At 43.6% G+C, this 12,793-nt stretch overlaps 1 protein-coding gene across 3 annotated transcripts; it reads right to left on the reverse strand.

Moving 5' to 3' along the window:
* Window positions 1-1,653: 1,653 nt before the first annotated feature.
* On the reverse strand, window positions 1,654-11,937 carry LOC129838543 (6-phosphofructo-2-kinase/fructose-2,6-bisphosphatase 3-like). 3 transcript variants are annotated; one of them, XM_055905591.1, is made up of 13 exons: window positions 11,559-11,937; window positions 8,843-8,971; window positions 7,946-8,042; window positions 7,674-7,815; window positions 7,494-7,550; window positions 7,201-7,325; window positions 6,791-6,998; window positions 6,522-6,668; window positions 6,322-6,426; window positions 5,964-6,156; window positions 5,505-5,743; window positions 5,292-5,314; window positions 1,654-3,519 (listed from the first exon to the last, which is right to left on the reverse strand). In XM_055905591.1, the coding sequence occupies exons 1-13, from the start codon at window positions 11,629-11,631 to the stop codon at window positions 3,513-3,515; spliced, it is 1,545 nt and encodes a 514-aa protein (XP_055761566.1). In that variant the 5' UTR covers window positions 11,632-11,937; the 3' UTR covers window positions 1,654-3,512. The 3 variants fall into 3 exon arrangements, with proteins under 3 accessions (XP_055761566.1, XP_055761565.1, XP_055761563.1); XM_055905590.1 differs by lacking the exon at window positions 5,292-5,314 and having other exon boundaries at window positions 8,843-8,953; XM_055905588.1 differs by lacking the exon at window positions 5,292-5,314.
* Window positions 11,938-12,793: the final 856 nt, after the last annotated feature.

A 12,793-nucleotide genomic window follows, 5' to 3' on the forward strand; every position in this document is an offset into this window, starting at 1 on the left:
AGGGTGATACATGGTAGAGCTGGGTATGGGTTGAGAGCCAGTGGTTTATAGACTGCTGTAGTGCTGTGGGCCAGAGGACAGAAGGCTAGGCTAATCCTGTTCAACACAGTACAGCACAGGGATTCCCTGAATGTAGGACACAGACAGACATTCTGTACTGCCATGAAGCTCTGTATGTCTAGACAATAGAGAAATGGGCAGAGGGACAGAGGACAGAGAAGGCTTGGACCCTGCTATTCTAGGAGGATTAGTAACGGATAAATAATGCCGCTGTTATTACACACAAGCGCCTTCATTCCGGAGCACTGTTTCAGAGCCAATGTTGTATCACTGGCTTCTCCTTTGATGTCCGCCTGAATGAAATCTGACAGCCAAATGAGAAGAGTAGGGGAGAGAGGAGACAGGAATAGGCGTAAATAACAAGAGGAGTTCGGAGAGAGCTGGACCTACCTCAGTTCAACACAGATTTAATTAATTGTATGTATTGTGTCCAATCACATTACACCAGTGTTTGTTAATCTTGGCCCTGGGGACCCAAAGGGGTGTGTTTTTGTTTTTGCCTGATTCAAATCATCAAAGCTTGATGATGAGTTTATGATTTGAATCAGCTGTGTAGTGCTGGGTCAAAAACAAAAGTGCGCACCCCTTTGGGTCCCCAGGGCCAGGATTAAGAAACACTGTGAAACACGCATCACTGTTCTTGAGTGTGTGTTCTACTGACCTGTAAAAGAGCTACTCCAACATGTTTTACTCCATGGACTGTTTGGGAGAGTATTTTTAACCGAGAAGGTTTTCATTCATTCTCAGCACCAGACACATAGAGCTACAGCAGGTAACTGCCAACACTTGAGTAAATGAGGAATACAAAGTATATTGAAAGCAGGTGCTTTGACACCGGTGTGTTTCCTGAGTTAGCTAAGAAATAAACATCCCATTGTGCTTAGGGTGATGTATGAAAATGCCCAGTTGCCCATTATTTTGGCTACCGTGGCTAGAATAAGAGATCTCAGTCAACAGATCTCAACCCAATTGAACACTTAAGGCGGGAGATTCTAGAGTGGCGCCTTGAGACAGCGTTTTCCACCAACATCAACAAAAGACCAAATTATGGAATTTCTCATGGAAGAATGGGGTTGCATCCCTCTAATCAAGTTTCCAGATAGTTGTAGAATCTATGCCAAGGTGTACTGAAGCTGTTCTGGCTCATGGTGGCCCAACGCCCTATTAAGACACTATATGTTGGTGTTTCCTTTATTTTGGCATTTGCCTGTAGGTCAGTTTAGGTGTTGACAGCTAGTGTTGAGCTGGCTCTGGCTCTGTGGTGACACTATTTAAAAAGATGTGTTAAAATGTGGCATGGTACAACAAACTCCAGGTTACAGTTTTAAAAAAAGTTTCTGGTCTCCCTCTGCAAAGTGAAACACATTGATTGGGTGTTTGCCTGTCAAGTAGTGTTTCTACAGGCCTCAGCCCTCTCAACACACTTCTATATTGTCCTATAGTACCTTTTAGAATCGCAAGTGTTTTGGTGACAATTTAGTTGCTTTAAAGGTTCTAGCATACTTCTCCAAGGGGAAACACATTGTTAGGGCGTTTGCCTTTCAGATAGTGTTCCCAACACACATAAATAATGAAGATATGACATCCACAAGATGGCTTATTTTCCCGGAGATTTATTGGCCCAGCAAATGCAGAATATACACATGTTGTCCTCTCAGAAGCGTTGCTTGTCATACACAAGTCATACACAGTACTCAGGCAAGACCAGGTGCCATCCGCTTCAAACGATCATCTAAATCTACATAAAAATAAATAGTTTGAGAAAAAATGTCTTACAAAAAAACTAAATTCAAGTATCGGAAGCAAACAAATGAACAAAAGCAGCACTGACAATATGATATGCAGAACATATTTGGCTGGCTATCAAAAAAAATATTTAAAGCCATTTTTCTCAGTTTCACTGTTGGTGTAGTTACTGCGTTTGACCTTTGTAAGGCAAGAGCAGTACACTCCTTACAATTAAGTATGAACCAGCCAAACAGTGAGCAGTACAAACAAGCATCTACAAAATATCTTTCCACTCAGTTCTACACTTGAACATTCCAAACACTGAGCATTCCTTCAAGTCTGATATATTTACATGTCTATTTACAGAACGTATGTTCATAACAAAGATATAAGTGCTCACACATGTTAACAGCTGGCTTACAAAGAAAAGTGAATCACGTTATACTGAATGTTCTCTGAAGGTAGCGAATGTCTGAATTTCTATGGCCAGCTATAATGGTACAGAAGCAGCATTGGGCTTGGAGGACAGGCACTAGGCACTCTAGGTCCAAATCTCCTTTCGGAGAGAAAGACAGAAAGAGAAAATTGTGTCTATGGACACAGTCATACACACCACTCAACAGGGATGTCAACTTTGCTGTGCAAAATTATCATTCATTTCATAGCACATGAGTACACCGATCATTCAGTTTAACATCCTTTAAGTAACAGTGTGATACTCAAATCTTAAATCATAACAGAAAAGTGAGTAAGTGCTCAACGTCAACAAGTCAGAGTGATTAACACAATTTGGGGAGTCATTATTTCAGAGGCATCCCTATAGGAAAATGTTTACATCGTAAACTAAACGTTTCCATCTGTTTTTAAAAGAGTGATATAACCGTTCATCACTCAAATCTCAGGAGGGTGTCAAGAAAGGGAGACTTAAATATTTGGCCTGGTTCCAGCTCTCTGAAGGATGCCTTGCCGACTGCCAAGTAGTCACTCAAACCAGATATAATAGCTCCTTAGAATCAGAGCTATTACCCTAATTAAACCACAAATCCAGGGTGAGCTGTCACTACAGATTGACTTCTGAGAAACCAGAGGAGAAAGCAGAGTGGTTGAGACATGCTAGTTTGTCCCTATCTTCTGTACAAACCTTGTGAGAACCAACCATAGCTTAGGTGAGTCAGTGTTCCTCAAGACATTCTCTGAACATATTGTACAGTAGCAACAATATGTTTTACTGGTAAATAAATATGCTAAAGGCTATGCAGAGTCGTGGCCGGGTCCATTCGGGTCTATCAGCTGTAGTTACATAGACACAACACCCGATTACAATCAAACAGGACCCGGCCCATACCCGATGGAAAACTTAGAATTTTGGACCCGGGCCCGCTCGAGTCTCAGGTATTTTGGGTTTGGGTGGACCCGAGAAGACCTCTAATGTACAGTGTTCTCTCTATCTCTTTCCCAGAGGCTGAGTGTTTGTACTACAAGCACTGGCAGATAACACGTAGACCAGACACTCACTAACACATCTGTGTGGGAAAAGAGAACAGAGGGGCCCTGGGATCTCCAGAAAGAGGAAGATGGGGGAAAAACACAACAATATCCATTTTGGTGACATTGTTGAATTTTCGTTGCCGGCATCACTTCCTGGGGTCTTGGATCAGGTGGCGAGGCGGTGCGATCTCATAGGCAGAGCTGCAAGATCTCATGGCGATTGTTGGACTTTCTCTTCATGTTCTGAGGTAAACAAAAGCATAAAATTGTTAAGAAGACATGGGGAAACCATTACAATATAACAAACAAACAAATTAAGAGTCATCTGTGAAACAAGACACATAAAACATAAAGAGAGGGAAAGATCCTGTCCTATAGGCTGACTCCAGGCTTAACATGAGATGACGTAACATGACAGAGGTTGTGGTTTTGCTCATCCATGTCGTCTGAAGCCTCGATGAGCTACTCATTCATATTCCATGGTAAATTTAAACCATGTGTGGGCTCAAAAACGATTATCCAATCTCCCTATCCCACGTCTAAGTACACCTCAACAACTAACTATAGAGCTACAATAGGTGTGTAAGAGTGTGTGTCTTTACTTGTACACTGAGTGTACAAAACATTAAGAACACCTGCTCTTTCCATGACATAGACTGACCAGGTGAATCCAGGTGAAAGCTATAATCACTTAATGATGTCACTTGTTAAATCCACTACAGTCAGTGTAGATGAAGGGGAGGAGACAGGTCAGGGGCGGCAGGTAGCCTAGTGGTTAGAGCTTTGGGCCAGTAATCGAAAGCTTGGTGGATCGAATCCCTGAGCTGACAAGGTAAAAATCTGTCGTTCCGCACCTAAACAAGGCAGTTAACCCACTCTTCCTATACCATCATTGTAAATAACAATTTGTTCTTAATTGACTTGCCTAGTTAAATAAAGGTTACAAAAATAAATTAAGAAGGGTTTTTAAGCCTTGAGACAATTGTGACATGGATTGTGTACGTGAGCCATTTAGATTGTGTACGTGAGCCAATTGGCAAGACAAAAGAAAGTGCCTTTGAATGGTTTATAGTAGTATGTGCCAGGCACACCGGTTTGGGTCAAGAACTGCAACGCTGCTGGGTTTTTCATGCTCAACAGTTTCCCGTGTGTATCAAGAATGGTCCTCCACCCAAAGGACATCCAGTCAACTTGACACAACTGTGGGAAGCATTGGAGTCAACATGGGCCAGCATCCCTATGGAACGCTTTCGACACCTTGTAGAGTCCATGCCCCAATGAATATAGGCTGTTCTGAGGGCAAAAGCGGGTGCAACTCAATATTAGGAAGGTGTTCTTAATGTTTTGTACACTCAGTGTATAAGTGCCCCTTCTGATTGTGACTTAAGTTGACTGGATCATTCCACACCCTGAATAATTATCACCTGTCAACATGTACCTGCAGAGTCTGAGACACAACACTACTACTACTACTACTACTACTACTACTACTACTACTACTACTACAGAATAAACTGGGAGCTAAATCTAGCTCCTTTCTCACTTTACCTTTGAAACACTAAAAGAGAGATCAGTTTCAGACAGTGAAGGATTGTGCAGATGGGTGGAGGTCTTTAAACAGAACAGAAAATACATTGAAAACATAAACGTTCCAAAGACGTAAGTGACAGAACAGTGTGTAGGGGTTGGCATCGTAGCATGCAGATAGCAATGCTAGTACAATACTCTGACAATCGCTGGAAGGAATGCGAGGCTGAAATGGTACACAGGGCGTGAGGTCATCGTGAGCGGGAAGAGGGGACGAGGGAGGGAGGCACTTGGCACATGTATTCTTCAGGGAGTAACGGGATGGTTTTCAAAACCACATTGTAGCGTGTCCGTGAGAAACTAGCCTGGGAAAACTACTGGGATCTTACACAGTACTTTCAATGGAACACTGACCAAGGATTATTTATTTCATGCTTTGGGGGAGAGGATTGGAAAGGCGGAGAGAGGAGAGAGAGACAGGTACTTACAGGCAGACTTTGCCCAGCCAGTGCTGCACAGTGAAGAGGAGAAGGAAGAAATGATGAAAAGAAAGAAAAGAAGAGGGAATGTTAAGAGAGTGAAGAGACATGACAGCGTAGAATGGAAAATTACTTTGAGCAGAAGAGAAAGGGATAAAGATGTCCTTCAGTAGGTTTGAGGAGTCAAAGATGTGTGTATGTGTGAGAGAGAGAGACACTCACCTGTCCGGCCAAGGTGAGGTGGGAAGGAGTACAGAGGGACATGGGCGAGGAGGGCAGCTCCTGGAGGGGTTCGTCCAGGCCGTCCATGCGGGGTTTCTTGATGTTGGGTTCGGGGCTGGTCAGGGGGGTCACACTGTTCCTCCTGATCAGAGTCCCAGGATACTTCTTCATCTCCTCTGGTCTCTCTCTGTGGGTGTTCACCGCTTCCACGTTGAGTGAGATGGACTCTACCTTGCAGCCTGCACACAGAGTAAAAACACACACACACCACAGTCAGAACAGATATTTAGACCTCACCTTATTTATCCTGCTCTGGACAAGCTAGAGAACATAGAATTGACCCTAATGCCTGATTCACACTATAGAGCCAATCTGAACCGTACTGTCTCTGATATTTTCTGGTCATATTGTCTTGGCTCGGTAAAGTGAAAGGTGTACACAAGTTCTCACCGTACTCACCGTAGGCAATAGGGGTGAGCTTCAGCACCGTGTGGAGGGGACACTTCAGGTAGGGCATCTCTTCTGCACTCTTATCCAGGAAGTAAGCCAGCAGACAGCGCATCACAGCCTGGTGACAGATAACCAGAACGTTCTCCTGTCTCTCCAGCTCCATGATCACTGGCTCCACCCGCTGGACCAGGTCCTGATAGGACTGGGGGGAGGGAGGGGACAGAGAGAAAAAAGAGAGAAGGGTTAACTTTACATTTTCACAGACATTGATTCGCAGCATTTTAAACACTAGAACTATGTCCATGTGTAACTGTACAGTAGTTGGCAGTAGCAGGTTGATTCTAGTAGTATATTGTACCGTACTAACCTCTCCTGTGGGGTAGCGGTAGTAATATTTGTCCTGGTCTCTCAGGGCAAACTCCTCAGGGTACTTCTCCTTCACCTCATCGTACGTCATCTCCTCACACACCCCCTGTGCACACAACACACACTTCACATTAGAGCTGTTTAAATGCAGCACCACACACACAGTCCAGTGAGTAGTCTATTCTAGTGTGTGTGACTCACAGCGTCTATCTCGTTGAGAGCCTTCCACTGTTCGTAGGGCACTCCCAGGCTCTCAGCAGTCTGGATGCTGCAACACATCTGATTGGTCCACACCTTCAGATCCGTCAAGTTCTGCTCGTTAACGAACATCGACAATGCCCCAGAAAACTACACAAAGAGAAAGGGGAAAGAGTAAGAGACCAGTGTGTGTGTGTGTGTGTGTGTGTGTGTGTGTCAAACTAGTGTGTGTGTGTGTGCACGTGTATATGAGAGTGTTTCTACTCTCATACTTTTCTCCCCCTTGGCGACAGCCCTGAGTCTCCCCCCAAGCGTCCCTGCAGGTTGTGCGTGCTCTCTCCATGGCGACACAGGTAGATGGCTCTGGGCTGGACGTGGATGTTCATCAGGTAGTAGACGATCTTACTCTGGATGTGGTCCTGGATCCGGTTCACCAGGAACCTTCTGCCTACATCTATCACCTTGATGAAAGACAGGCTCCTACGGAGAGGGTCAGGACAGGTTTAGTCTAGGGCCTGAATTCACGAAACATCTCAGAGTTCCATATAAACTTATTTATTATTATCTGAAAGGCCAAACTGATTCTAAATCAGGTTTAAGCCACTCTCAGATCACACAGTAAACAGTAGCTAGGGTCAACAGGTATGAACAGTGAATAAGCTATATGAGGTTATGGGGCTACCTGTCGTACTGGTCTGGGTCCAGGGGTTCATAGTGAACCCTGTAACACTCTATCCTCTTATGGAAGTCCTCCATGGCGTCTGTCTTGTTGCAGTCCTGGTAGTCTGGGCAGGACACCTTCACTTCCTGTCATGGGAGGAAGTAAAAAGTCAGGTGACAGCGTAAGACACTCACTAAGAATTACATTATAGCTCAGTAGCTAACGTCAGGCTGCAACATTAGAGGAACCGTGCAGGAACATGAGCCAACCAATAACATGTTTCTTCAGATGTTCTGTTCAGATTTCTGACTCACCATGATATTTGTGGCGATGACGCTGGGATCATCACACACCGACTCGATGAAGAAGATCTGCACACGCACACATTTAGAGTCATTTTATCATCTTTACATTGAAAGACATGATGAGTCATTTGATCACGTCTCTGTTTGAGATCGCATGAAGCCTCTCGTAACCATAGAAACACCCCTGACCTTGAAGCCGTTCTCACTGCCGAAGTCCAGGATCATGTCTCGTCTGTCACGAGTAGTGTTGGTGGCATCAAAGACAGCAACCTGGCCTCCCTCCTCTGTCAGGTAAGACTTAACATCCATCAGAGCTGCTAAGGCACATTGTCTATGCAAGAGAATAAATTATCTCTGTTAGCCTTGTTTCAAGTACACTCTGATGATCAATGACATCACATGATGCTCAGAATTCGTCATGGTAAAACACCGAGTAGGATGCGGAGTAGGGGTGGACTCACTGTCTAATTTTCACGGCACTCTCGTTGTCAGCCTTGAAGAAGTCATACGAGCTGTAGTTCTTGACTGCTTCTCTGCGATACTCTCCCACGTTGAAGACTGGAGGCAAAGAACAAACTAACAATGGTAAATAGAATGTTCTGGAGGGAGGCAGAGAGCCCAAACCCAGTTTGTGGTAAATCTGCAAACTAAAACAGAGGAAAAGGAACTAGATGAAATGGCAGGAAATTCCAATTCAAGAACAATAATTCGACCTCCACCCTTGTAACCCCAACTTTCCTCTTAGTGAGTAAATACAACAAATAAACATTTCTAAAATGGAAGTCATTTTATGGCAGGGCATTATTTTTGTTGTATTAATGCTATTTAATCTCTCCTCAGACTAATATTATTCTGTTCGTCCTGTGGGTACCTTTTGCCACTGTTCCACCCCTTGTGTATTGCCCTGTCATGGTGTATTTGGTGTAACAAAGCCCATGTTCCAGTCTGTATTGTAAACAGTAGATCCACTGTAGATTATTTCACATGGGGAGGCTATTAATTATGCATATGTTTTAAACAAATTAGAGATGTATCATTTTTTTAAATTAATTGAATCTTAAAAAAGTCTACTCAGCCCCTACTAAGTGTATTGAGTGTAAACAGTGAGAGTTTATGGAAGAATGAATATAGCTCATGTAAGTTATGTTTAAAATGAACATACGTGATTTTTGATTAGCCATAGAATATTAAATGAATGTATGCTGAATGGGGAATGGATTGACATATGGACTCTGCTATGCTATTTCTTCATCGTTTTTTTTTTCAGCACATTACTATGACTAATAATAAACGTTACTAATCTGTTAGCTACACCTGTTTATGTGTCTCGTCATGTGCTGAGTGTGTGTGCTGTGTACCTTTGGTGGGCATGCCGATCCAATTGAGGTATCGGGTGAGTTTCCTGGACATATAGGTCTTCCCCCTGGCTGGCAGACCCACCATCACAATCACTGTGGGGGGGTTGGCCAGGTGGGGGGCCCCTGTCACTAGAGACAGAGAGACAGAGAGAGAGACAGACATATTAAAATATTGTTCAATAGCCATACACACAATCAACCTGATTAATTGTGTACTCTTAATTTACACACAATGATAACACTGCATATTATCCACACAAACCATTTGCCAATACCTGTCTACAGTGTAAACACTACTGCATCTTCCTTCAGTGACAAATGCCTCTCATTCATACACTCCTACCAGCTCTAATCCACTTTCCAGGACAGTGCCTCCTCGATGGGAAAAACAGCTTTTAGGGCATCACTCCCTCTATCATTCTCCATCTCTCTATATCCCCCCTCCCTCTATCTCCTTCCCTCACCTATTCACAGCATCCCACTTTATCTATCTCCCTCCCTCCCTTCCTCAGTGTCAGAGAGCTGTACATCCTCTTATAGACTTGGGGAGACTGAGGCTCTGTCTGTGTTACTGGTCCTGGCAGCACAGTGATGGTCCTGGCAGCACAGTGATGGTCATGGGCGTGGATAGACGCGAATACTAATTCCCTCCCACCTGTCTGTCTGCTGCGCCCAGCTAGACCCTTGCTCAGTTCCCCAGAGGTCAAGATGGTGCGTCTACCTGCAGAGACACTGCTGAAGCTGTCTCTCCCCCCTCCCCCACCCTGACTGATAAACCTCCTACTAGATGATTCCACTGTCAGGACCACTGTGCATGAGTGAATGCAAGTCAGTCTTTAAGGCATGAAAGGGTTTATGGAGACAATGCAGGGAAGTGACACATAGCTTAGACTGGGGAAGAGGTGCCTGTGTTATTTGTTTCTTAGATTTTTCACTGCACTGTTGAGAGGTAGCTTGCAAGTAAGCATTTGATTGCACCATTTTGTATCCTGTGTACATGACGAATACACTTAGATTTTAGATGGCATTTCGGCATTTGCTAAATATTTTGCTATTGTGGTTTAATACAATGCCTATGATGGTGTGTATGTTTGTTTACAGGTTAGGACTTTCTGGGTATTAGTTTTCATTGCCTGAATCTCCATGTGATACAGGCATCATCAGCTATTGGTGCTTTCAAGACAACTGGGAACTTGGGGGGAAAACTAGGTCAAATCATAATGTCAGTGATTTTCAGGTCGGAAAGTTGGGATTCTAGAAAGATGCCCAAGTTTCCGATTTGTATTCCGAGTTGGATGACCGTTCAAAACAATTTTCCAAGTCTGAGCTCCTTTTTTTTTTTTTTTCGAATTTGCGAGTTCACCGTTGTTATGAACGCGGCATAAACTCATTCACCTCTGTATGACACGCAACAGGACAAACACACTGACGTCAGTGAATTAAGCACTGGCTATTCAGGCCATTGATATTGATCAGTCGGCCCTTTACAAACTGTCGTCACTAGTTACCACAGCCACAAAGTCACAAACCCCGCCTATTTCTGCAATTTCTCATCCATTATCCAGCTCGCCCCATGCAGACACGCACGATAGTTCGTCCAATCGGAGCCCGATGCGTCTGCATGTGAAATCCCCCCGTCTCTCCCACCCACACAACGGTTCCTGGCTGTCACGAGCAGAGCAGGAAGCCCCCGGGACCACAGCAATGAAGTCATCAGGTCGCCTATTTCTACAATTTCTCTTCCTGAAATGTGATTTGAACATAACCCTTACGCTAAACACACTGCTAACCGTAGTCTTAACCTTAAGCCTTAGCCTTAACCTTAAATTAAGATCAAAACGTTTTTTACTTTGTGGCTGTGGTAACTAGTGGAAACTATGGACCGGATGGGGGCTATTGAGTGGTTGCTATGGTGAGCACTATCAACCATGACCCTCTATAGCTACTTGTGAATCCTGACCTGGCTGCGTGCCAATTTTACATTTACATTTAAGTCATTTAGCAGACGCTCTTATCCAGAGCGACTTACAAATTGGAAAGTTCATACATATTCATCCTGGTCCCCCCGTGGGAATTGAACCCTGGTCCCCCCGTGGGAATTGAACCCACAACCCTGGCGTTGCAAGCGCCATGCTCTACCAACTGAGCCACACGGGACCAGTTTGGCTGGTCTAGGCTAATAGGGCATATGCTATCTAGGAACTTTTAGCATAATTATAGTAATTACAGTGTACTTTTTGTTAGTCGGTTGGTTCATTTGAAAACTAAGCTGCTTTGAAATTGTTCTGTTGAATGGTTTCAAAAAGTAGGCTACCTAGGCCCATAACAGCCCATTGAAAATAAAGCCATGCGAGTAAAGCATCAAAACATGCAATCACATTTTTTTTCATTTCAAGACATTCTGTGCACCCTCGAACTTAAAGTTCAATAGACTACATTTTGTAACCCTAACGTTCTCTGATTGCTGGTGACCTGTCTGGGGTTTCCCTAACCTGCACTGCTAATGTAGCCTAATATTCCAACCAGCTGTTACATTGTAGATATTATTATAGGCTCAACGAGATTATTATTTGTCTGATTATTGTGAATAAATCAATAGCATAATTATCAAAGATAATGCCAAGTAATACCTTTATTCTATGGACTTTTTTCTAAATGAAAACCTGAATGAATCAGATGGGTGCTGATACCAGCGGCGGGTTAGGCTACTACTTACATCGCCGGGGGACTGCCGGTTTGTCATCCTTTGAAGGAATCCAGATCTTTTGTATCCTGTTCTGAGTAAGCATTCCGAGGGTAGTGCAATAAAACACGAAAGAAACCTAGGTTTCCCACTAATATCAGTCCCCCAAAATACCACCGTTACGCGCTTTCAGATCAGCACGGATCAAATAAAAACAGTAAAATAGAATTCAAAATGTTTTGGATCAGCTGTCGTTTTCTCTACCAGACAAGTAGTCTGAAATAGAATATATTGGCGAGCTAAGCAGTCGTTAAGAGCTGTTGTGTTCTATTCTAATAACGTTCAGCCTGTGCGGGTGCATTAATCTACCGGGCTGTGTCCCAGTTCTTTTATTTAAACTGTCCTAGCAGGAAACAACGTGACATCGATGACTCCACCGGGGCGCGCGTTCACAGGGAGGATGACGCTGCGCCACCTTGTGGCTGAGGACGGTACACTATTACAGCAAATGGGAGTATCCCGGCGGTGCACGTGCAGAATTGCACCTCAGTAAACCTTCAGACAGAGAAGTACAAATATGACACAAAGAGTTTTTTTTTTTTACTGCATTTCCACTTTATCTCCAAATGTTATGTAGTGTCATGCCAATGTCCTATTCGGACACTTTCTGGTGCAGATTAATATTTATTTTATGCAAATCATTAAAACAATTAGGCAACAACTAGATCACCCTAAATTGTCAAGTGAAATGTTTATCATTCCAGCAACACAGGATATGGTGCAGGAAAATACAAAGTAGAGAAGTGCTGGGTTTCAAAATAATGGGCTCCACACTCAATAGGCTCTTTAATCTCTCTTGGACAGAGTTTGCATAACACAAGAAGTGACAAACTTTGGCAACAATTTTACTTCTGGGTAACAGAGATGATAGGCTATATGACTGCCTTAGGGCAAGTCTACGTGCCACTGAGCATGGCTATAGCCTGCAGTCACATAATGATATAAACTGGTCCTAACAAATTTAAGAGACCAGTGAAAGGATTTGTCCAGTGAATAGAGAGAATAATGGTATTGTGCCATTTGGATCTGATTATTTCTAAATTCTTTTGGCTCCAAGTGCAAGGTGTATATTTCAGAGTGGGGGAGATACAAAAAGAATGCATCTATTTGTATGTGGGCCCATCAACCTCTCCACACACACACACAACTCTTCATAGCCTAGCCTACTTCTTCACTCATCTGTTTCTCTCCTGAACCAGGCCAGGTCA

This window comes from Salvelinus fontinalis, chromosome 39, assembly GCF_029448725.1.
Source record: "Salvelinus fontinalis isolate EN_2023a chromosome 39, ASM2944872v1, whole genome shotgun sequence".
NCBI lineage: Eukaryota > Metazoa > Chordata > Actinopteri > Salmoniformes > Salmonidae > Salvelinus > Salvelinus fontinalis.